The sequence below is a fragment of the Hyposmocoma kahamanoa genome, unplaced genomic scaffold (assembly GCF_003589595.1).
Source record: "Hyposmocoma kahamanoa isolate Upper Pololo Valley unplaced genomic scaffold, ASM358959v1 63, whole genome shotgun sequence".
Classification (NCBI taxonomy): domain Eukaryota; kingdom Metazoa; phylum Arthropoda; class Insecta; order Lepidoptera; family Cosmopterigidae; genus Hyposmocoma; species Hyposmocoma kahamanoa.
In genome coordinates, this window is record NW_020653851.1 from 21,020,474 (window position 1) to 21,046,079 (window position 25,606).

A 25,606-nucleotide genomic window follows, 5' to 3' on the forward strand; every position below is an offset into this window, starting at 1 on the left:
CTTCGATTAAGGCACAATAGCACTATCCTATTCCACTTTAAACTAGATTTCACAAAATAATTGAAAGTCGAAATAAAAACGACACTTTTCCTCCAAAAGGTCCAGAGCGAATCCTTTAATAAATAAAAAAAAAATTGACAAATTAGAAAAAAAAATACGCGAGTGCGTTTATTTTTTTCCATCCTCTAAGTTGCCGACCGACAACTGTAAAATACTTTATGTTTTGGAAAAAACCTAAATCCACAACTTTTTAATGTAATCTACAAAGTCTACGATGTCACTAGTGTCAGAAAATAAAGAAAAAAAAGTAACTCCGCCTTGACAGTGAATCACTGCCGTGACCAGGATTCGAACCTGGGTTACTACGGCCACAACGTAGGGTCCTAACCACTAGACGATCACGGCTGTCGGAGCTGGTGACAATGTCGGCGAATTTTCGAGTTTATTTAGTAAAGTTACCGAATTAAGATCACTTTCACAACTGAATTGCAACACTTGAATGCCTATTGTCGTAACAAACGACGACGTCGCAAAAAAAACATTACTTGGTATTTATTTTTTACGTAATGCTTAATAAGTTTGTTTTTGGAAAGTAACATTGCACATCAATGCTGTTTTGGATTGAACGGTAATTAGAATTACAAATTAATTAGTTCTTAAGTTTTCGCGATTGTAACACATAGAAAATGAAACCATTTTTCCGGATTTGAAACGCGTATATTTGTTTTTCAAACAAATCAACGTTTCTGGCCCTTTACAGGTCCCATGGTCACGTAACGTAAAGAGCCGGAAATGTTGGTTTGTTTGAAAAAATAAATATACGCGATTTAAATCTGGAAAAATAGTTTCATTTCCTACATAATTACTTCATTAGATATAATACAATACAATAAAATAGAAATTGTACATGTCAAACTTATGAAATGGCTCCGTCATTAAAAAAAAAGGAAAATCGTCATATCCTGTTAAAAAATTTGTAATTAGTGATAATCATAATAATAAATAACTACAAGCCTTAAAATCTAGGAATCTATTTAAACAAATAATATTAGACAACATCATACACGTTGTTCTGACTCCAAAGTAAGTAAGTAAAGCACTTGTGTTATGGAAATTGGAAACAACAACAGTATCATAAACACCCAGACTCGAGCCAATATAGAAAAGTTAGTATTCTACATTGAGCCGGCCGGGGATCGAACCCGGGACCTCAGAGATGGCGACATTATGACAACCGGTGTCCAAGCCACTCGACCACGGAGGTCGTAAAATGTTTAATGTTTCGAACAACAAACTCGATATATGTATCAGGAACGTTTTTCGTATTTAAATACTTTCTTTATAATATCAATTGATGGGACGAACAAGGGTTGCGCCTGATGGGAAGCTACACGCCTGTCCATAACAGTTGCAGTGCCACTCAGAACTTTAAATCGCAAAAATCTGAGGGGCACTGCAACTGTCAGTTACCTTGAGACATAAGTTGATAAGTCCTATGTGCCTGTAATTTCACCAGCACCCTTACACTTCAATACCGGACCACAGCCCTAAATCTTTCTACATTAGTTTTGATTGTAAGGACCCTCCCTGCCGACCCTTAGGATATTGACTTCATCCGGTTGTCGATAGGCTAGTGCCTCGGATGAGCCGTTCCACGTGCACATACAGTATTCCCCCTGTTTTCCAGATAGGCACCGGAGCTGTAGGCACGCTCAGTTCTCGTTGCGCATTGCACAACTAGCGGTTGCCACCGCAAAGCCGTCGACCGGAACAGAGTAATAATGATATTATTACAGCTTGGCGGCCGAAATAGGTAAGGTAGTACCCTGGACGAACTCTTTCACAAGAAGCTCTACTGCTACTATAGGTACTACAAAATATCTTTCTGCGATTTGACGGTGATTACATTATTTTTGAGATAATTATATTATTGTTTCTTTTCGTCATGACTTTCTATATACATTCAATTAACTACAAAGCATTATCTTAACAAGTAAATTCTTAATTTCATTACTTACGGCGCTGAGGATCCGTTCAGTCCAAACTGTATTACCTGCAAATGACGCGCGCTGCAGAACTGTATGAGAATTTCTGCGTAGGCACTTGAAGTTGCCTCTAGAAACTCATGTGGCTTGGCTTCTACGAAATACTTTTGCACCAAGAATATTAAACTCAATCGTAGTATTATGTAAAGTATAAATAACTATTCCAAATGGAACATTTTCACAGTGGTAGTATTTTAATCTACAGAGCAACGTGGATCATAATGTTTTTGTTGGTATTTTGTATATGTATATAATACTGCGCCTTGAGAGATGCTTGACATATGTACATATAATATGTGATTTCGTTAAAACCTACCTGTATGCTTTTAGTAATAATAATTTACTAAGGATTTTTTTGTGAAACCAAATATTTGATCATTATCATCAGCTCTTGCCAACGATGACCTACGGTTCTAAGACGTGGTCACTTACTATGTACCTCATAAAAAAGCTCTAAGTCACTCAACGAGCTATGGAGCCAGCAAAGCTCGGCATTTCTCTACGTGATCGAATCAGAAATGAGGAGATCCGTAGAAGAACGAAAGTCACCGACATAGCTCGAAGGATTAGCAAGGTGAAGTGGCAGTTTGCAGGGTACATAGCTCGCAGAACTGATGGCCGTTGGGGTAGAAAGGTTCTCGAAAGCGTTCAGTGGGACGGCCCCCTACAAGATGGACGGATGACCTGGTAAAGGCGGCGGGTAACCGATGGTTGCACGTCGCGTCCGATCGGCTAGTGTGGAAATCTTTGGGGGAGGCCTTTGTTGAGTAGTCGACGTCTTCCGGCTGATATGACGATGACGATGATCAGCTCTTGTCGGTTTAGCCTCCTCCACTCCTCACGGTTCATATACTGTATAGCTGCTCACTTTGATCTTTTTCTGATCTTTGATTTTAAATTACTAGTAAAATTTTATTGTGTTGTTATTTTTACTAACTCTTAACTTTCAAAAATCGCTTACTACGCTGAAATTTGATACCAACACTTTGAAACAAACCGTTTTGAAGTAGATACGGATAATGTTCCTAAGCCTTCCGTAAGCTGAGAACGAAAAATCATTTCCGCGAAGACGATTCTTATGATTTTGACACAAAATAATTATTTCTAAACCTAAATTATTCTTCGTGTTGTTCCGTGTCCTATCGGAGGTTGGACATCATTTTACCCACTTGGGCCCGTAAAGTTGCAGCTCGGAAAAGTTCTGTAGTACTTCTTATTTAACAATAACTACAGAACAAGAAGTACTACAGAACTCTTCCAAGCAATATATAATAAATATAATGCTATTTGGACCCACAATTCAGCCACGCCGAACGCGTCATTAGTATAGGGTTTTTCTAGAAGAACTTTGTTTTGTAAATCAAAATAAAACAAAAAAATTATATGATAATTATTCAAATTTATATTGTATTAAAAAAGTAAGATTTGGCAATTATGAATGAATAACGACATCTGATAAATGTCCACCACTACTACCGTTATAGATGCCTACAAATAAAAAATACATCAAAGTGTTTAATCACTTTTTAACAAAATGGTGGCTCTATTTTGTTAATCACTTCACGAATTTCGAGTTTTAAGGCTGCAATATATTCGATTGGCTCGGTATAGACTCTGTCTTTAACATAAACCCATAAGAAATATCCAGCGGTGTTAAGTCACATGACCGAGCTGGCCACTTAACGGCTGAATTTCGAGAAATTATGCGATCGGGAAATTTGGTTTGCAATAAATTCATTGTTTCTGTCGCTGTGTGACTTACCACGTATACAACTTTGCGTGCAGGATATACATGGTCACAATGTGAGGTGGGTCATTGTTTGAACCGCACCGCACTAACAATTCTATTTTATTGAATTGATATTCAATTATCTTTGTGAAATTACTCCACTAGTTTGTTATAATTATTAATACAAAGATCGAATATTTAGAAAAAATTCCTTCGATCCGGCCGGATTCGAACCGACATCTTCTAGCAAACCGTGCCAGACCCTGTGCCAACTAAGCCACGGAACGAATCAGCGGACCTCATGAATTTCTCTAAGTGTTTGTTTGTCGGATCTTTGTATTTGGTTTTTCAACGACTTTTTAGCCGTAGCGCCATCTATGAGAAATCTATGAAAGTGGTTCGTCACCCAGTTAGCTACCTTTACAGCTACCAGCCCCGGATAGAGATGTCGCCTTTCATTGTATTTAAATTTTTGTTAAATTGATATTCAATTAATTTTGTAAAAAGATCGAACACTTAGAAAAAAATTCCTTCGATCCGGTTGGATTTGAACCGATGTCTTCTAGCAAACAGTGCCAGACGCTATACCAATTAAGCTAATTCTATAGTACTTGTACGAACGACTTGGTAAGATTTTAAACCCATGTGATTTATTTAAGGACACGTCCGTTGTATCTTTTCAACTTGGTTTAAGTAGGTTGGTGGGCTCTTTGGTGTTTTCTATTTTTAATTATGGAGCGGAAACATAGACACTAAAAAAGGCGGAACGTGACCGCATCGACGTCTTCGAGATGTGGTGCTGAAGGAAAATGTTGGAAGTCCGTTGGACTGATTTTTGCAGAAGCGACTCAATTCTGCGGGAGCTTAACATCCAGACCAGATTATCCACCTCATATCTCCGTATCAGATTTGATTTCCCTGGTCATATTGCCAGGAAAGAAAAGAGTTGAGAGAGATGGTTACCGGATGGACCGACGGTAAACGTCTGAGGGGTCGCTATGTCACAAGATGATCCGATAAAGTTTATACGGCTCTCGGCACGGGTCCCTAATGTTTTGGGCTTTATATTGGTCCCATAGTTACGACTAACCGGTTTCGTATGTGAAAGATATACAGAGTGCTTTTTTAAATGAAACAGTATGGGAAAATCCGAAACCATAGAAGATACAAGGAAACTGTCTTAGGAACCATTAGGTCTTCTTTTGTGAAAACAAATTGACCAACTTCTGCAGTTCCAATTTTTCTTCTGGTACAATGAAGTTATCCTTATGAAAAACTGAGTCCATTAGTATAAAAAAATTAATCAATTTTATTCATTGTGTACGAAATTATTTTTTATGAAAATTAATCAACTTCTAAAATTTGATCAATTTTAATCATTTTTATGGAGAACTCACGCTTAACCAAAAAATTTACAAAAAAAATTGACTATGCCAAAATTGTTTTCACATAAAAAGACTTTGGTCCCCAAGACAGTTTTCTTGTATCTTCTATAGTTTCGGAATTCCCTATACTGTCCCATTTATAAAAAAAAACACAAACAAACAAACAAATTATTCTGCCAAATCATTACTGTGACAACTGCTCTCCGATTGGCTAGACCGAATTCGAAACAATTGTCGGGTATCGTCAACTGTTTCACTTCTTATCGACCACTTATATAACTTGATCTTTGCTAAAATGCAACGAAATTTGCAAAATTACGTATTTAATTACCGATGAAATGTGATTCCGTTTGTTTTGTAATTAGATGTTTTGCTGTTTTTCCCACGTCACCGAATGGATCAGCCCCCAATTGTTAGAGATAATATCTTTATTACAATAAATACAGAATAGTTTTCGAATATACGGACACGTACACACAGGTCAGTTGTTGGCGCTTTACTATTTCAGTTTTCTAATTAGTGATTTCAGAGTAAACGAGAGTTGATATTTAAAAGTGATGTAGGGCCCATTTGCCTGATGAGTTGCCAGGGTTGAATGGCCCTTATTTCGTCTCTATTTCTGGTTATATACTCGATGTTGTGACCGCTAGATGCGCTGTATAATTTACCATACAAATTTGTAGTTTACCCAGTCGCTAGCGACAACTGTAAACTGACAGTAAACTCGTAGTAGAGGCACTAAAATAAAGTCAAAGTTGACATGTGTGTAACCCTATGAAATCCATTTTAACTAAAAAAAGCCTTCACACATCTTATTCAAATTTTCTACCATTTAGTCTCAAGCGTTTTTTGCCTAAAATAAAAAGTGAATTTTTCAGGATTTTGAACTTTATTAGCTTTTTCCTGATTTAGGCAAAATACGTTCAGAGTTTAACGAATAAATAATGATAATAATAACACACACCTCAACATAGCCCCGTACTAGAGAATCACTGTGTCGCGGGTGCCATGGACACACACATAGACAACCACAAATTATACCCAAACTCACGAGAGAAATAAATATAGGCCTTTTTTTATACATACCTTTACAACTACCAGACCTGGCTAGAGATGTCGCTATTAACCGTCATTATTTTTTTTTTATTGTTGACTGACTGACTATTACTGTTTTCTGAATTGGCTCTTCAGCAGTGCCGGCCAGATATGTTAGCTACTTATTAATAGCAGTAGAGCTTCTTGAGAAAGAGTTCGTCCAGGGAAGTACTGCGACCTTACCTATTTCTGCCGCCAAGCAGTAATGTGAGCATTAGTGCGTTCCGGTTTTCAAGTAAGGGTGCTGGTGAAATTACAGGCACATGGGACTTGTCAAGTTGTGTCTCAGTGTGACGGGCGCAATGGTAAAGCCCTCAGCTCCTTGTGATTTAAAGCTCTGAGTGGCACTGCAACTGTTATGGACAGGCGTGTCGCTTACCACCAGGCGCACGGCTTGTACTTGGTATCATAATAACATTTTCTAAAAAAACTCGACCTCAAAAGTTTGTAGAATTACATCTGTTTGCCAAGTTTTATTGAAATCGGTTCCCGGGAAGTGCGCGATACCGGAGTCATCCCCTAGTTTGCCATTCTTAGAGTGTAATATTTTCTTTAAATTTGAATGGGACCAATACAGAGGTACCCTCTTTCCAACAAAAAAAGAATCATCGAAATCGGTTCACAAATTGGAGTTATCGCGTAACATGCATACAAAAAACCGTCTAATTGAGACCCTCCCTCTGTTTTTAAAGTCGGTCAAAAAAGTTACAATATCACACATTGGGATCTAGTTTCCTTTGTCACAGACAACAACCGCTGTTTGAATGGAAAGAACAATAAAACAACTTAAATATTTTATGCACTTTATTGCTTCACGTATATTATTCTCCATAAAATCTCAAACAACCACGTTTATAACGACGAAACAAGCGGGCTCCTAAGCAGGGGCTCGCGTAGACTATACGAGGCACTGAGAGACAGGAATCACAGATCGACAGAGCTTAGAAGATAGACGGACATCAATATAGGAAGCTGGAAGGAGGCGGGCGCGGGGAGGGCGCGGGGCGCGTCAGACGCGGATGGAACGCGCCCAGAGCGGCTTCGTTGGTGGAAGAGGGCCTTTCCTCGCGCACGCGCAGCTGTGGGATGCGCCACGCGGCGCACGCGGCCGTCAGCGCGTGCCGGTTCAACACCCAATACGCGGCGGCATTCAGTGCCGAGTGCGCGTGCCCAAGCAACAATGCGTACTGCGCTAACAGTAACGGCACGTGAAGTCCACACGCGCCGGCTATCACTACAGCCGCGTAAGGGCACCAGCATATAGCAAATATACCAGCGATGCCAATGAGCACGTTGCCTAGACGACGTCGCGATCGCAATGTTGACATTTGGGGCTGCGGACCGAGGAGACTTGGTTGTAGCTTCTTCTTGATTCTAACGTCGCCGACGTCAACGGCATCGCGGCGTTCTCTGGGGCCGACGCCAGCCACAATAATCACGTGGGTGGGTCTGCGGATAAGAGGCACCGGCAGCGGGAGCTCGCCGTGCGCTGCGCGCGCGGTTAAAGAGAGCGCTGTCAGCTTGACGCGCACCGCCCAATGGCACCTGGCCACAGCCATCACTGGGAAGCAGTACGTAACAAGCGAGTGTGCGGCTGCAAGTGGTGGGCACGCTAGGCAGAAGGCTGTGGCCGCTGCGGCTCCTGCAATATTTGTAACATTGTATGATTACTTCCGTTTAATAATTTCCTTAGCACAGTTTTCATCATGATACTAACCCAACAACAAAGCTGTGGCCCAAACAGATGTCACAGCAAAATATGGCCGCCCGCAGACTGAAGTGCCTTGTCCTCTTCGGACTGCTCCAGACCTGTCCGCAGCCATTGCGACCAGGGACAATGTGCTCGCTGCTACTGGGAATGACTGAAAGAAACATTGATTTATAAACTCTTGTAATATATACCTTTTGTAGGCATTTTCGTTTTGTAAAATAAATTAGTACAGATTTATCTTGTGGCTAGATATTTAGTCGTTTCTACGAGTATCACAAATGTAATGAATAAAGGCATTATTGCGTTTTCACCTCAATATAGAGCGTAATAGTGCAGGGCAAATAGTTAGCGCTCGCTGCACGCGTGGCGGCGAGCGGGGCGCTTGCGGCGCAGACGAGAAGGTCGGCTGCGCACGCGCTCAGCAGCTGCGGTGTGCGTAACCGCGACGCTCCCGCCGACGCCAGCGCCGCCATCAGGCTCAGATTTCCTACACGAAAGCACATGTCGGTAATAAGTAGCTGTTTTTATATTATATCCTTTTGGGATTCCACGTTGATTAAATTATCAGTTTTACCTATGTCCAATATACTCGTTGCTCTATTTAACTATATCTGACACAAACAACTAGCAAAGGGTGAAACAGTTGTTAGAATCTTATTCTAAGAATGATGCCACACGGGCGTTGCATGTCGGCGTTGCGATGACGTTGCGTTGTGATGCTAATTGTATTCATCACACAATGCGTTGAAACGGCGAGCCACCGTCTGCAAATTAGTACGTTCAAATCAAAGCGCAACGCCCGTGTGGCATCACTCTAAGAGTTCGCGCAAAGAACTAAGAAGATATTTGGTTAAGTAATAAAACTTTCCACTTTTGAAAGCTATTTGTAAAGGGATGTCTGAACTCTAAAATGTTATGCCTTTGTATTATAGATACATGGATATATATAGTAGAGATGTAGTCAAATAAGTACGTGACCAATTAAAAACTTTTACGCACATCACCCTAACTAATCGCATATACGAAACAGAAAACACGGGAATATCCCATGCGTTGTAAGCTGCCGTTGGCGAATGGTGAGACATCCCATTGACCCTAATTCCATAATTTAAGGCAACCCATCGTTGAGGTTTTACGGGTCGATTGTTATCTACTATTTTATTGATTATTAATTAGAGGTGCCTCGCTTGTGGGCCGTGGCATCCAATTACGCCAATGGTCCCCCATTTCCCATTTCATATAAATGGGAAATTCTGTATGACAGAAATGAACTTCCTCAGAGCACGCCTTATTTATAAAAAACAAGTGCGCACCTCCATCTCACCTGATTGAAAGTGATGATGAGGTCGATGATATAGCAATGCCTATATATTATCCGGCTCGAAGGACCAATGTTCGCGTCGTGTACTTGCTACACAAACTATCTTGATTATAATGTTGATAAATAAAGAATCCTTGTTGATCTTAAAAATGGTATTTTTAAGATCAACAAGGATTCTTTACTTGATTTTTACTTTACTTTTGGTTTACTTGATTACAAAATAAAATACGCGCTTGCTTATGACAATGCCTTGATTGAAAATGTGTAGAAATTATAACTAAACATAAAAACATAAAAATGTTGACGCGCTAACATACTTAATGTGCGGTATTAACCGTACACACTCTCGCCCTGAAAATATCCGTGTCAAACCAATACACTGTAAAGTCACTTACAGTGTTTTGATTTAACAGCACTGATTATATTACAGATGTTATTTTGACATACGGTACGCAGCTATACAATCTTTTGGTTTGACAATTACGCGCGCGAATTGAAGTAGTGTTGCGGGGCGCCTGAGTAGGCCAACACTCTCAGTTCACGCAACTCAGGAGTGGGGGTCTACTAACATTTGTGCGGCTCAAATTTTAACAATAAAAAACGACATCCTATCGTGTCAAACCAAGACACTGCAAGGTTCAATACAGTGTTTTGTAATTTCATAACAACACGAATCTTTCGGCTGTTAACGACGGAAAAGAAATTTATTAGTTTTTCAATAGAAATAACTTACCTTCCAAAGTAAAATTATAACGACTAGAGAGATTTCTTTAATATCTAATTTACGACGTAAGTTAAATATATATCTTTATGTTATTAATTTCAATAATTTCAAGAATAACAAACCAGTACAGAGTATCCCCTAGTTCGCCGCGGGTAGGTGGAATATTTTTTTTCAAATTGAAATGGGACCACATCTGAGGTACCCTCTTTCCAACAAAAAATAATCATCAAAATCGGTTCACAAATGCTTACCTAAGTTACTTGAGTTATTGCGTAACATACATACAAAAAAACATACAGTCGAATGAGAATCACCTCCTTCTTTTGAAGTCGGTTAAAAACGAAAAATCCTTTACGCAGCTTTTTCTCAAAATGCTGTTTTTGTTTTGGTTTGACACAGTAGAAGCCGATCACTCACCAATGATCCCTACGAAACAGACGAGCACGTAGAGAACAAGGAGCGGCGCGAGCTGATCGTACGCTGGCGTCCATTCCGCCGCGCCCGCGTCGCTGCTGTTATACATCACGCTGCATTACTGCACACTGCAACAATCATGACGAATAGCAATTACTTTCAAGTTCGCTAAGGATGAGAACTGGATACGTTCCGTTAAACAGTTTTGTTTGTTTTAATCATTGACTTAGAAATAAATGGACGACGGGTCTAATACAAAAACCACGAAAAAATGTCCCAAGTCAACCTATTTAAACGTAGTGACATGTAAAGGAATATAAAAAAGCTAAAACGTTGAATTTAAATTGTAATGTCATCGCAGTACTGTCTAATTTTGCTTGCTTCGCTGTCAGTCGAACAAACGAAGACTAAAGCGTGAATGACGCTCTGTATACGATTTTAACGCCCTATAAGTTCGGACACTTTTTAGCGCGGACCCGACGTCCATATTGTAAGTCAATGGTTTTAATAAAAAAAAAAAAAATTCTCCAAATTGCGTGTTACTGAAATGTGTCCGGTACGAGCATCACACGCGAGACCACTTATGGACAGTTGTTCATACTGAAACTCAATCCGTCATTTTCGCTTTGTATGGTGTACGGTTGTGTCATTATTTCGTGCAAATTCTTTAAAATGCTACAAAAATGACAGCCGGACTAAAAATATTATCCATGGTGATATTTCATATCATCGGTAAGTCTTAATATTAAATTAAAAATATACATAATATATTTAAAAAAAAGTGAATCTTCTATTTTAATAAATTTTCAAGTTTCTTTTTATTGAATAATTTTGTTGTTACAAGAAACGAAAGTAAAGCTTATACCCCTGCAATACGGTCGCTCCTTTTTTTGGAGACCTAAATTAATAATAGAGTTATTCGTCGTTGTTCAACAATTAACCGGTAGATGGCAGTACAATGATTAGAAATTTCCTTACCTATTACTGCTGCCAAGCAGCAATGTGAGCATTACTGCGTTCCGGTTTCGAAGGGTAAGGATCCTGGTGAAATTACAAGCGAATGGGACTTTCAACTTATGTCTCAGGATGTCGGGCGTCTTGGCAGTGCCCCTCGAATTTAAAGCTCTTAAATAGCAAGCTAGCTAGTTAGTTTTTTATTTAAAGCTTGATATTATAAAAAAAGCTCTGAATGGTACTGTAACTGTTATGGCAGGCGCGCGTCTCGTCACTAAATATTAAAAAAAATACTTTAGGTTACGATGGAAGTGACTACATTGAATAAACCACTTTACACGCCTTAAAACTTGTTATATCTAAATATAAATAGCCTTAATATGGTATAGATTTAGATAATAGTTCTCTATAAATGGCTTTAGAAAAAAGTAATTGTTCTTACAGACTTATTTCACTCAAGTCATAATTTTAAAACCTTCTTAATACCAAACAGCTTAATTAAGTGTCTTATAATCCATATTTTAATTTCATCTGTAGAACATCTGATTATTTTTAGTAAAATTGTTCTATACACATCCAGAAAAGTCTATTAATACTCTATAAACTAGTGTTCTTAAGTTATAATTAGGGTTTTAACATATTGGACGTTGTAAGAGTTCATGCAAAATGGATAAAGTAAAGAATATTAAAAGATCTGGTGGAGATGGTGAACCTTGGATATTAAGTCACATCATTCGACACAATCAGCGTTGCCAATGCCAATTGTTCAAAATCCCCAAAAATCACGGTTAAAATCCCCAAATTTTGGGAGAACAAAGTTCATATTGTCCACAAATTCCCCACATCTCGAGTTTTCATTATTTATTAAATAAATAATAACAATTATAATTTAATATTCCACAATACGTAAACTTTTAATGTTTATTTAACGAAATTTACATTATTCACTTTTGTAGCACCGTATTGAGCTCGACGCTATTCAATTAAAATTATAATAATTACAATGTATAAATAAATAAATTTTAGAAATATTTTAAACGCGTTGCATCTTTAATTCAAATTACAATAGATGAACATGATTTTTTTCAAATATACAACATATATATAAAGCGTACAATTACTCGTCAAACTTTAGAAAAAAACTATCGGCCTATTTGTAAATTAGCAATAAAATGTCACACAGGTATGAGGGACAGAGAAGACGCTCTACAAAGCCCTAAACAGCCGATTGTCCTTTTCTAAAGATCGATGTGTAAAGCCGGATTTGTGAAATTAAACCCGAAAATCGATAACTATTTATTAAGTTTATATTTTATACATAAATATTTAAAATTTAGCGAGCGCATTACTTTTATGACATGTTTTACATCACTTTTCACAATGTATTTAAAGTCGCACGTCAATTCGCGCTTTCTAATCGATTAAACATTGCGCGAAAAAGTCCGAAATATTATATTTAATTTCGCCGTGTTGCAATTTTGATAGTTTATATTTTGTAAGCCATTAAACTTGAAATCTATTAGTATTAAAAGAATTGCGTCTTACGTTTGTACCGCTTTAGTTACTTAGGTTTTAAAATAGTATTACTAAGAAAACTATCATAGACCATAAATTATCTAAAAACTGTCTACAAAACTAAATAAAAACTGTTTCTTCTAAATTCTATAAATAGTCTTATAGCATTCTAGAAGGGTAAAAGATAAGAATCACTCTTAACACTACGGACAGATAGTTTCTCAAAGCACTCTTGTGATCTACTAATAAAGTTGTGCCCACTTTTACTTTAAAATATCTAGAAACCGTCGAGATATCTTGAGGGAATTTGAACTTTTTAGCAGATTTTTTATTTTTTTCTTTTTGAGAAAGCTTTAAAGATTCTATGAACGAAAAACTTATTGACTAATAAGTTTTTTATACGTAAATTAAGCGAGTTATAAAATTTGACATAAACGAAATTTGTTAACCGATTTTAAAAAAAGTAGGAGGTTCTCAATTCGGCTCAATTTTTTTTGTATGTAGGTACGTTATGCGATGACTCCGGCGGCATTTGTGAACCGATTTTGATGATTATTTTTCGTTGGAAGGGTACCTCAGTATTGATCCCATTTAAATGTGAAGAAAATATTCCACCTCTAGGGTGGCGAACTTGGGGATGAATCCAGTTTCGCGCATCTTTCGGTAACCGATTTCAATAACGCTTGGCAAATAAATGTAATTACACGAACTTAAGGTAGGTTTTTTAGTACCCTATACTGAGATTATATATGCTTAAAGTGGGTGTGTTATAAAATTTGAAATAGACTTAAGAAATTTGTTTCACGTGTCGAGTTCTTAGGTTACACATCATAGGAAATAAATTTAATTATAGGACGTGTAAAGGGTTCGAAACATTGGTTTTCGAAAAAAAAAAAATGTTTAATTACTTTTTTGTTTCATAACTACATGAAATTTTTTTTTCGGGATTAAATGTAGCACTTTTTCGACTATCATGTGATAAAAACACTTTTCACGAATTTAATATTCATTTATTGCATGTCATATACATAGCTAATTCTAAATATTACAGTGTTGGGCAGTTAACATGTTACGCCCTGTAAGGACATAGTAACTGCAGAAGACAAAGTTCTTACTTGTCGATTGCTTAATACATTACTTTATAACATTATTAATTTTTATAATGACAGCGCATTATTATATTGAATTATACTTGATACGAAATATATACATTATATGTTAATTGTTATTAATTATTTTGAAAGGTAAGGCATTTTATCGAATCGTCAAAAGACATACTTTGAGACAGTAATAAACAACATGTTTCAATTAGATGTTCTAAATCTAATTATGTATTAATTAAGTTTTCTGAAGGTAAAGTCATTTTATCAAGTCGTCAAAAAATTCTTTTAAATAAGCGTTGGAACACTTAGAAAAAAATCACTACGATCCGGCCGGATTCGAACCGATGTCTTCTAGCAAACCGTGCCAGACGCTATGTCAACACTACGCCACGGAACGTACCATAGGAACTCACGAATTTTTCTATGTGCTTGTTGTTGGATCTTTGTATTTCGTTTTCAACGACTTTTTAGCCTCAGCGCCGTCTATGAGAAACCTATGAAAGTATTTCGTCACCCAGATACCTTTACAGCTAACAAGCCCTATATAGAGATGTCGTGATTAACTTTTAATTGAATTCTTCTCAATAAAAAATTAATACAGTTATTAATTGTGTCAATCTTTCGAGGTTTTTAAATACTGTTTGGGATTTATTGTCACATTTGACTTTATTATACTTAGTATAAGAATTCCTTGTCCCTACTCCCGGCGGCAATCTATAATGTCAGAAATGGATAGTGTTAATCGCTGCAGTAGGTAGCTATTGGCAATCTTATAGGCAATTATACGTTGCAATCTTGTGCCAGCACAGCCGACTCCATTGCCGCCGCCGGGTAGAGAAAGTGCTCCAGTTCACCAATAACACTGCTAAAATTGAAAGTTTAACTGTTGACACAGTTTCTTTACCAATTCTACCATTTTAAACTTAGTCAACTTGAACACATCGATAATGTAGCCGTGTTTTTAACAACCAAACGTAACAGCTCCGGTAGCCGTGATCGTCTAGTGGTTAGGACCCTACGTTGTGGCCGTAGTAACCCAGGTTCGAATCCTGGTCACGGCAGTGCCTCACTGTCGCGGCGGAGCTACTTTTTTTTAATTCAAATAACAATTAAAATTACTTATACACGATTTAGGTTACAAGTACGTGCATAAAACAACATTTCTTCCATTTCGAAGCGTGAAAATGGTTATCCTAAATTTATCAAAATTTTGAAAATACACGCTCCGATACATTAGTCAAAGCAGTAGTAAAATTCTTAAAATAATTCTGTATTTTTTCAAAAGTCTGGTCGTTTATTTTTTTTTATTTTAGGTCCAAATTGAAAACAAAAAATTACTCGTAAGTTTTTTTTTTTCATTCAATTTGTTTTAATTTTTTACGAGATATTTTTTCGAGTGTTTCGATGTTGATTTTGCGTTCTTGTAAAAATCATAAACTTTATTTAAAAAAAGTTTATTTATGTTATTTTAAGTGTTCGATCTTTATATTAATAATTATAACGAACTGGTGGAATAATTTCACAAAAAAAGGATTCAATAAAAAAATCAATGTAAAACTGTTACATTTTATAATTTCAGGGGTTTCTGTTTTATCACAAAATTTAAATAAAATGTTTTTTGTTTATATCGAATTCTTAGGTTTTCGCAATTGACAAATCGTCGTTTCGGGCCCTTTACGTGATATGTAAAGGGACTGAAACGTCGGTTGGTTTGAAAAAACAAATATACGCGATTTAAATCCGGAAAAATAGTTTTATTTCCTATATGTATTTGTTTAATTTAGATTTTTTTTATATTACAACAAAGTTATGCTCAGGCCACATAGAGGCGGCCGCGGAAGCGTTACGGGCGCGGCAATTTTTGTAATATGTTTATATGTGAACGTTGCAGTGTGGCCAGAGCATTACAGTAAAGATTACTATTCGATGGGCTTGTACTAAGTCTATGTGATCTTACCTATTTCTGCCACCAACCAGTGATGTGAACACTACTACTGCATTGCGGTTTTGAATGGTAAGGGTGCTGGTGAAATTACAGCATATGAGACTTGTCAACTTATATTTCAGGGTGAAAGGCGCAGTGGCAGTGCCCCTATGATCTTTGCAATTTACATAAAGCTCTAAGTGGCATTGCAACTGTTATGGACAGGCGTGTAGCTTACCATAAGTCGCACCGCACTATTTGTTCGTCCCGTCACATGACGTTATATGAAAAAAAAAAACCTTGCCCAAGAGGAGACCCATGCCCAGCAGTAATACGTATACGTTACGTTAATGATGATTTACTGAATAACTAAAAAGTGAAAATAAATAATAATGAAAATCTAACAACTATTAGTTCCAAATAATTTTTAGTCTATATAAATAATTTATTCTCAAAAAAGATCCGGGCCAGCGGATAACGAGGTAGCTACCAAATTTATAAAAACTCGTAGATATTTCCGAGTTTATCAAAACGGTAGGACCAAACTCTTTGTACCGAATAAAAACCCCTTTCCGCTGTATTCAACGTCTTTTATCCTTGGATTGCCTTTAACCGTTGAATGTATTTTATTGTGACCCTTGACATTTCCAATTAACTCGGTAACTCAAGAAGTTGAATTGTGAATTATTGTAAAATTATAAAATTAATAAGAAATTTTAATGAGTACAAAATTTTCACTTCTCTGGGTTCAATTTGAATTTTTCAGAGCATGCTAGCAATTCGTATAGGTATTTTATTTCGACCTCGTTTGAATTCTCAATGTCGTGCCCTTGGTATAATAAAGCTATATGTGATCAATCGTCAAAAGTGCTTTTATCACACAAAAGTAATACGAACTACATGAAACTAATTACGTAAATATTAAATTTTAGGGCGGGCACCCATTGGGCCACTGGTGGCGGCCACTAAACGCGATCACAAGTTATTTTTCATACATTTTATATAGTGGCTCGTGTTGGCAGCTTGTGTCCCTCGCCTCCCGCGCACTAGACTACAATTAGCCGACTTCTCTCCACCCGCCAGCATTGCCGTTTTGATGACTTAGTAATAAGGTATATATAATTTTATAATGTTTAGCGAGCAAAATTTGGTTTTAGCAAGAATTGATTATTTAGCAACTTCCAGGGTCTTTTTAATTTTTTAAATTCCGGTTTTGTGTTTCGTTTGTTTTCTTATTTGTGTTTTAAATATATTCATCATATTAAACACCTATACAATAATAGTAGTTAATGTGACTGTTACATAATGAAAGGCATTAAAACACGAAAAATATCACATGTGTGTTTTAATGCCTAATTATGTACAGTTACATACATTGCTTTATCTATACACATATTATAAGCTCTCTATGATGTGTTTAGGAACCGCATGTTACGACTGGCGAAATGCCGGCAGATAAAAACTTTTCTCACGCATGTCATACAATCGTAGTTTTTATTTAATTCATGGACAAACTAGAGTCGGCCCTAACTATCATATCGTTCGATATCAAGTAACGTGTGAAATTTGTCAAAATTGTTTGCTATTGACATTGACTTACAAGTCAATGGCTATTGACATTTCATTTCACATAAAACTTCTATCTCGGCTGATATTAGAATTGAGGTCGAATCAAATCGTTTTGTTTTTCAGAGATGTTCGAAATTTGAACGTCATAAGAAAATTGAATTCCATGTTATTATGAAGCAATAATAACATTTTCACAGATAAGAAATTTGTTCTAACAAAATATTTTACTTTTATGCTGGTCGTAATTTGCGGTTTTTGAACACATATTTTATTATATGTGTGTAGATAAACAATATTTTGTTGTTTTAATACTATATTCAATACAATATTGGGGTAAAATGTCAAATGAACAACAACAGCAACAGTGGCAGCTGTCAAATACTGGGCACATGGACGTTTTCTAGCCACACCGGTGGCAGCGACTGGTGGCCACGTCTAGTGCCTTGATTTAGCCACAAGTGATCGTGTTTATTGGTCGCCTCAAGCACTTATAACACATTTTTTTTATTAATATAGTAATAAAGTCACCAGACTATAAGTCTATAAATCGAACACAGCCATGCTGTCGTTTTAATCTCCCGATGTTACTACCATCAACTAATGCTTTAGCGAGAAGATTCGGATGTATTGAACCGAATCTTTTATTTACGTCAAACTAACTCTCCTATTTAAGCTGAAAAAAGTTATCGACTTATTTCGTTAAATCTTAAAAGGTCTCTCTTGAAAAGTTGTCATTTTGCAGATGGTACACCGAGGGTATGATATAAGCTGCTAAAACATATGAGCTTGCCTCTATACGAAGTAAATAGCAAGGAAGATCAAAGCAATCGCGTAGTTTAAAGCCGAGTAAAATTAAAAAGAGCTGAAAGAGCCGAGAGCTCAATATCGGCGTCTAGACGCCATCTTTTCGTCGTTACTGCTTACTCAGTTACTGCGCATTATACAACTTGTAAACGTTGTAAGCTACCACTCTACCCATATGAATGTGCTCTATAGAATAGATGGGTCATTTTCTGGTAAGTTTTTTGTACCTACTCAATTTTGGTGACAAAATCTTTTTATTTAAATATTTATAGAATATCATCATGAAGTATTATTTAATATTCGAGTGTGGTAACCTGAAATATTCTTTAATACTTCACGATGATATATTCGAGTAATTACATAATAAAAATTGTCACCAAAACTGAGTACAAAAAACTTACCTGAAAATTACTGACATGTGTCTTCAGTGCATAAGTTTTAAAACTTTTATTCAAAGTAAAATCATCTTTATTTCATAGATTAAATCGTCATATTGATTAAACGGTACAGCTCATTCGTAAGGCAGATTCCCCTGAGAAGAATGTAAGAAACTGTAAGGGTTGCTCTTTAAAAATATATATTTGAATACATTTTATCATTCACAACTGCCTCCGTGGCCGGACTGCCACGCAGAGATTCCAGGAGGAGAAATATTTGTATGGCCTATATTTATTACTCTCGTGAGTTTGGGTGTCATTTGTAGTTGTCTTTCTATGTGTCCATGGCACCCGCGACACAGGGTTTCCCTAATGTGGGGCTATGTTGAATGTGTGCGTTATTATTATTACAATATTTATTTCAAAAGTCTTAGATCGAGAATACCTGCAAGAACTAAACGGGTTAGTCCATGGAATTTTGTCATCCAAGTACGCAGAAGCTGTATAATAAATAACCTTTAGAATACAATTTTTGTTTCACTATAGCAATAGTAATAATAGTGTAAGGGTGCTGGTAAAATTACATGAACGTTCTGGGTGGTGAGTATGAGTGTCGTGTTCTGGCATATTAAGTGCCCATAACAATAGCTAACGAAAAATTTCAAATAATGGAATTTTTTCCGGAAAAATTGAAAATAAATTTAATAATTATAATTTCGATTGAAGTTTTATTTAGGGTGAATTATAAATTAAACTTGTATAACTAAAAGCCACTTAGAGAAAAACGAAAAATAAAATTATTTCACAACAGCGAAAACAACCTTTTTATTGGCTCCACCGTTTTCGTTCAGTAAATTTAATCTTTGACAGATGTCAATGTCAAATGTGGAAAATTAAAGGAAAAATATTCATAATTTCTGAAAAATATGATTTTTTTAAATGGAATTTTCCCATGTTTTTTGCCAACATTAGTTTAGAATGCAATCCTTATTAAAATCATAGGCAGATTTTAATAAGAATGAAGCAAACGAGGGTAGTTGTTCACCGACGCTTCGCCACCTGCGCCCGCAGCCGTACTGAGTGACCGAACTGCCAGCGCGCAGTTTCCGTCGAGTCGCCGCCGCGGAATCTCGTGATTAAGACCACGAATTGGTTCGAAACATGGCGAGCAAAAATTTGACTTAAATACGTAAGTTATCCGTTAGTTTAGTCAATATGTCTGAGTCTCATGGTGGTGACGTTTTACAAAACATAATAAAACAAAAAAAAATCCAATTTTTTGTTATACCATCTGACAGTTTTTATACGCGTCCTCCGCAACGACTCCCGCCCCCATCCTGCACAGAGTTATAACCGTTTAAAGCGATCTATTTAAATCTATTTTTGTTTGAAAGTAAAATTCGATGAATTATTAAAATTCATGAAACAATGTTGTTGTTTATGATGTCAGTAATATAGTCATGGGAGGATGTTTATTATTTTATAAATTAATAACCCTGTTTAAGGCATAAATTTAATCCAGTCAGAACAATATTACATTTTATACCCCGCAACATACATTATGCGTAACATAAGTCGGGTTTATGACACGAAAACAAATGAGTAATTATAATAAACTTATCATGTTTGTAGCTTACAACACCACCTGTACTTGTACTTAATTATAATTATAACATTAATGTTAAACTTTAATACGAATGAATGTTATGGTAAAAATTTCCAGACAAAAGCTAAATACACAACTAATAACCAAACCAATGCCAAGAAACAAACCAGAGAACAATTTGCTAAATTGGTCCGATCGGGAATCGACACTGAGTGCAAACCGTTAGGCCAATGAGGATGTCAAATTAAATGTTAAAATCAATAAATTATGTAAGTTAATTGTACATACGAGTTTTTTGAAACTCATTACTGTTCTATGTACAGAACTCAATGAAATTTTTCAGCGAGTGCTATAGACAATAGAATTTTGATTCAGAACTAAAAAGAGCGCATTTATGAAATGGTTTATGAAATTACGATTTACAGATTATTACAGGCTTAGAAAAAAGTATTAAACGTTTTAATCAGTAGTTTAGTATGATTGCGTCATAAAGGAAGCAAATTGTACGTCTTAAATCTTATAGAAGAGGATAGCCAATTTCTTACACTCAAGAACAAAATTAGCTACTTCTCAGCTCCCTTCCCAGCACTAACTGGAGTTTAGTGCCACAGTCAGAGCTTTAATTTGAACTATAAGTAAAGGAACCCCTTTAACTTTTTCTGCTTTTTTAGCCTTTTAGGTGATATGAGTTCTTTAATTGAAAGAATATCGAATTAAGACGGCAGCAGCTTAATTAACTAATATTATTATAGCTTAACTACTTCCGTGACCGAACGGTTACCATGTTGCTCTGCCACGGAGAGGTCACGGGTTCGATTCTTGGGCCGGAAGAAATATTTGTCTGGTCTACATTCATTTCTCTCGTGAGTTTGGGTGTAATTTTTGATTGTGTCCATGGCACCCGCGATACGAGGTTTCACTAGTGCGGGGTATAAGGTTTATTATTATTACATTTAAGTAATATGACTGCGTATGCCAGCAATAATCACAGGTTATCGTGTATTACGTACGTAAATATCCATCTATATTCACACTGAAAAATATTGACTTTAATCAAGTTAGCCTATCAAGATACTTAATGGAATCAATCACAAGGTAATAATAAAGTTTGAACTTCGGCAGATACATTAAATTTATACATGGCCACGAATGCAGCCAGGAAACTTGGCATTCTTTCCAAGGTGAGGCGTAACTTCATGCTGGGACAGTGTCATACCATTTCAGTTTTGAATATTTTGCCCTGCCCTATCAACCTTTGGTTATAAGGAAAGGACATTATTGCCTGTGAAAGCGAGCCTGCATAGCGACCTTATCAGTTAGGTCCTGACACCAGATCTACTCGTTGACACAGACATCATCCGATACTCAAAAGGCCTTGGGTGAGTGCTACCGGTGCACGTATAGCACCGCCAAGCAGTAATGGCAGCATTACTGTGTTCCGGTTTTTAAGGGTAAGGGTGCTGGTGGGATTACAGGTACATGGGACTTGTCAACTTTGTCTCAGGGTGACGGGGGCAGTGGCAGTGCCCCTCAGATCTTTGCGAGTTAACCTCCTAAGGCGCAGTGTTATGTGATGTAATTAAAATGTTCATGATATGTGAAGTATACAATTTTTTAAAGACTTATAATATGACATGTAATGTCAAGAATACTATCATATATATTTTTATTGCCTATTCCATTTTATTAACACTAATTGTGCATTTAAATGGACGAAAAATGTCGCAATGTATTCTACTAGACCATCATATATATAAGAAAAAAATACAATACAATATCTACAAAAATACTTAAAGAATCTCTTTTGCGATTTTCATAAAAATTTGAGGGCATACTTGCGTGGGCCTGAAGCATGATATTATACTTGCACATTCTATTGTACATTGGGCGTTTAGCGCTTCTCCTATGTCATTTTGCTGGGCCTTAGGAGGTTAAAGGTCTGAGTGGCACTCCAACTGTTCAACAACAACGGACAGGCGTTTATCTTACCATCAGGCGCACGACTTGTTCGCCCCATCACCTGATATTATAAAAATAAACATTGGGCGGTTAGCACTTTTCCCATTCTAGTTTAGTATTAGTGGTGTAGGAGGCTTATCTATTACTATTAGTTGGGGTGCAAGAAAGGAGCTTCTTCGTAACGGCATACTATTCATATCCTCTGTACGTCTGTAGCACGCTGCTGCCGTCCGCTAACTATAAAACGCCGCTTAGTGACAAAATATTTTTTTGACACATAGAAAACAGATTTTAGTTTTAATGTTAATGATATTTCAGCTACGCAACGTTAGGGTAAGTTCCGATAAGTCGAGCATGTTAATTAGTTTTAACCATTTAAAAAAAAATTGTGCTCTATTTTTTACTATTTAAAACGGATATTTGACCTTTTACCACTTAACCGCGATTTAGTTTCTTTTTTTTTTTTTTTTTTTTTTTGTACATGACAGGCAAATGACTCCACTCCACCTGATGTTAAGTGGAAAGTGGTATCCAAACGCGAAGGAACCTAGTGCAGCGATGAAATCTTCACTGCACTAGCCACCTCCACCCTGCCTGCCTACAATATGCCTCTTCACAGTTAGTGGACGACAGCCTGGACAACAATCGGCGAATGTAAGTATTCGATTCCCGATTGGCAAATACGAACGGATGTTTACCATCGTGATGAAAATCACAATGATAAACATATCCATATTACTATATCAGAATAGCGTAGCTACTACCAAGTGTCGCGGGTAGCGGTAATAACTTCTTGGCCACAATAATCTAGCATATGCCATCCATAAATATTCGAGAATAAAACCTGTGTGTCATGCGTGACGAAGAAATATGATAGTAACCAGATCACTGAAGTCATTGTTATTCATTAAATTTTCTTTTCTCTCGTTACGTATTCATTGCATAGCGCTTTAAAAGAGGCGAAGAAAGAATAAACAATTTTCGTTTTTTCTATATAGGAGACGATTACATAGAGACTGTTAAAAGTTTGCTTAACTACTTTTGGTCTTGTCGCTCTTCGTAATTGGGTTGTTATTTGTTAATTGCAGTGAAACTCCACGTCACTCGCTAATAAAAGCTACTAGTTACGCCTTTACGATGAGGTCGACGATGGAGCATGCACACTTAAATGCCTATTCACTCTCGCCTTGAAGTGCCCAAGTTATACCGTTCAGGGAACATGTCTGCAGGCAGGGAATTCTACTCCATAGCCGTACGCCACATGAATGTGGAAAAGAAATACTTCGTGTGAATCATTGGGAATCGTTCTTTTTATTAAAAAATAAGTACGCATTTCATTTCCATCTTACCTGATGGAAAGTGACGATGATGTCGACGATGGAGCATGCGCACCTAAATAAGGTCTATTCACTCTCGCCTTGAAGTGTCCAAGTTATACCGTTCAGGGAACATGTCTGTAGGCACGGAATTCTGCTCCATAGCCGTATGCTATATAAATGTGGAAACGGAACACTTCGTGTGAATCCTTGGGATATCCACAAGGTAGGGGTGGAACCAAAGTCTACATCCGGTGGGGGTAAGGGTAAAACGAAAACCAATTTAAAAAGTTTGCTTTTTTAAAATAAGCACATAAGTAAGCTTTTTATTTTAGGCGTAAGCGTTGGTCATTTGTATACTCAATTTCATTTTTTACAACGTGTCTAAGGTTCAAGTCCCGCCTTTATGTTTCCTAAACAAATTCATGCGTCATAGTGAATAATAATTTTATAATTAAAAATAAATCTCGTGTTTTACAAATAAACTTACTTGAATTAAAACCTTTAATGGTCTAGTATGGTCTATTCTTGCTTTTCGCTATCAACACAACGTTGCAAGCTTTTTTTAACCAACGGCTTTTTAAAAAAGTTACAACGTTTAAAGGCTTATAAAAATAAGCAGTTTTTCCCATCTCAATCGCCAAGCAGTCACGAAAGCATTCCGACTTATAAGGGTGCTGGTACTACAAGTACATGAAATTTGTCAACTTTATGTATCAGCAAAGATTGCTTTGCGATTTAAAACTCTAAGCGGAAATGTAATTGTTATGGGTAGGCGTCTCGTTTACCACAAGGCGCACGACTTGTTCGTCCCGTCGCTTTGTACCATAAAAAAACTATATTTATGCCTAACATTGCGTCGCCTTGTTAACGAGTATGTAAACGCTTATTATTTGTCCAAAAGTCAGTCCTATCGCTACACGCACTCCACGAACCCGTCACACCCAAACACGTAAAGTCAGGACAGCAAAGCTAATCTCTAATAATTTTACTGCTTTAGCGGTTGCGGTTGGGGCGTGAGCCTAACACAAGCGAGCCAGATTTGATCCGCGATAATGCCTCGCTTTCCCAACAACTGTTGGACCCCTCATACTTAATTCATGAATCGGTCATAGTCCCTTAGATTTGGGTGAAATCGGAATAGTAACCGACATCTCCAAAAGAAAATGATACACATACTCGAGCTCAAGAATATTCAACAACCACAAAAAAATATGTGATTGAAATTGACGTGACGGTGTTTGAAGGTAATAAAAAGAAGGTAAAAAGCTTGTTGGAGACAAGTTACAGTATTGATCAAGCACAGTGATTGCAACAAAAGGCACAATGTGCAACAACAAGCACAATGTTTGCAACAATAAACACAAAGATTACAGCAACAATTTTAGAAATTAATGTTGTAATTCATTTTGTCGACTTGTTTAAAATATTTTTTTATTTTGTTATCTGTTTGTTATTCTGTTTATTTTTGTTATATTCCTATGATAGAATTTGTTTTCATATTACTTACTCTAAGGTCACTAATAAATTTTGTATACAAAGTATAGACTTGTGATACGTAAATTTTGGTTGTAATTTTTGTTTATTTTGTGTTGTAATTTGTGGCAGGTAAATAATGACATTTCTTTTTTCTTTCTTCTAATTCTTCTTACAGCCTGTTGATTTTCTTTAAAAAAGGGATAATAAATTATGTATACAATGGAAGATCAATGATTTATCGTAGACGCGTTGATGCTGTAACCTTCAGTCTATCTATAAGTGATGTCAAAAGTTTTTAATTTTGATAGATTGAACCACTCCCAGTAGAGATTCGCAACACATCTGAAAAGCAACAAGATAAGTGTAAGACGAAAATGTGAGGTCTCTTTGAAACCAGATCGTTCCTTTGAATAGAAATCGCTCGGCAATGTCACCGGGGTGTGCGGTTAGAATAACAAGTCTGCGTTCTACCTCGCTTTGACCTATCTTTACAAAATAAAGTATATTTCCTTGAGATCTGCAAAATGTTAAAATCCGTATTTCTTCCGAATTCATTCCCGTATTGATTTACGCTCC

At 36.7% G+C, this 25,606-nt stretch overlaps 1 protein-coding gene and 2 non-coding genes across 3 annotated transcripts in view; 1 reads left to right on the top strand and 2 right to left on the bottom strand.

The window, feature by feature from the left end:
• Window positions 1-333: 333 nt before the first annotated feature.
• On the bottom strand, window positions 334-405 carry Trnah-gug. The gene has a single exon. It is a non-coding gene; the product is annotated as a tRNA-His (tRNA).
• A 6,789-nt stretch (window positions 406-7,194) lies between these two features.
• LOC113230449 (apelin receptor) overlaps window positions 7,195-25,606 on the bottom strand; it is a 159,549-nt gene continuing 141,137 nt past the window's right edge. Inside the window, exons 2-5 of the mRNA XM_026464386.1 lie at window positions 10,428-10,552; window positions 8,277-8,452; window positions 7,972-8,116; window positions 7,195-7,896 (exon numbers count right to left, since the gene is read on the bottom strand). Of these exons, the coding sequence (XP_026320171.1) occupies window positions 7,214-7,896; window positions 7,972-8,116; window positions 8,277-8,452; window positions 10,428-10,533 (1,110 nt within the window). The 5' untranslated portion in view covers window positions 10,534-10,552 and the 3' untranslated portion in view covers window positions 7,195-7,213. The remainder of the gene's footprint in view (window positions 7,897-7,971; window positions 8,117-8,276; window positions 8,453-10,427; window positions 10,553-25,606) is intronic.
• Window positions 14,986-15,057, top strand: Trnah-gug. Its single transcript has one exon. It is a non-coding gene; the product is annotated as a tRNA-His (tRNA).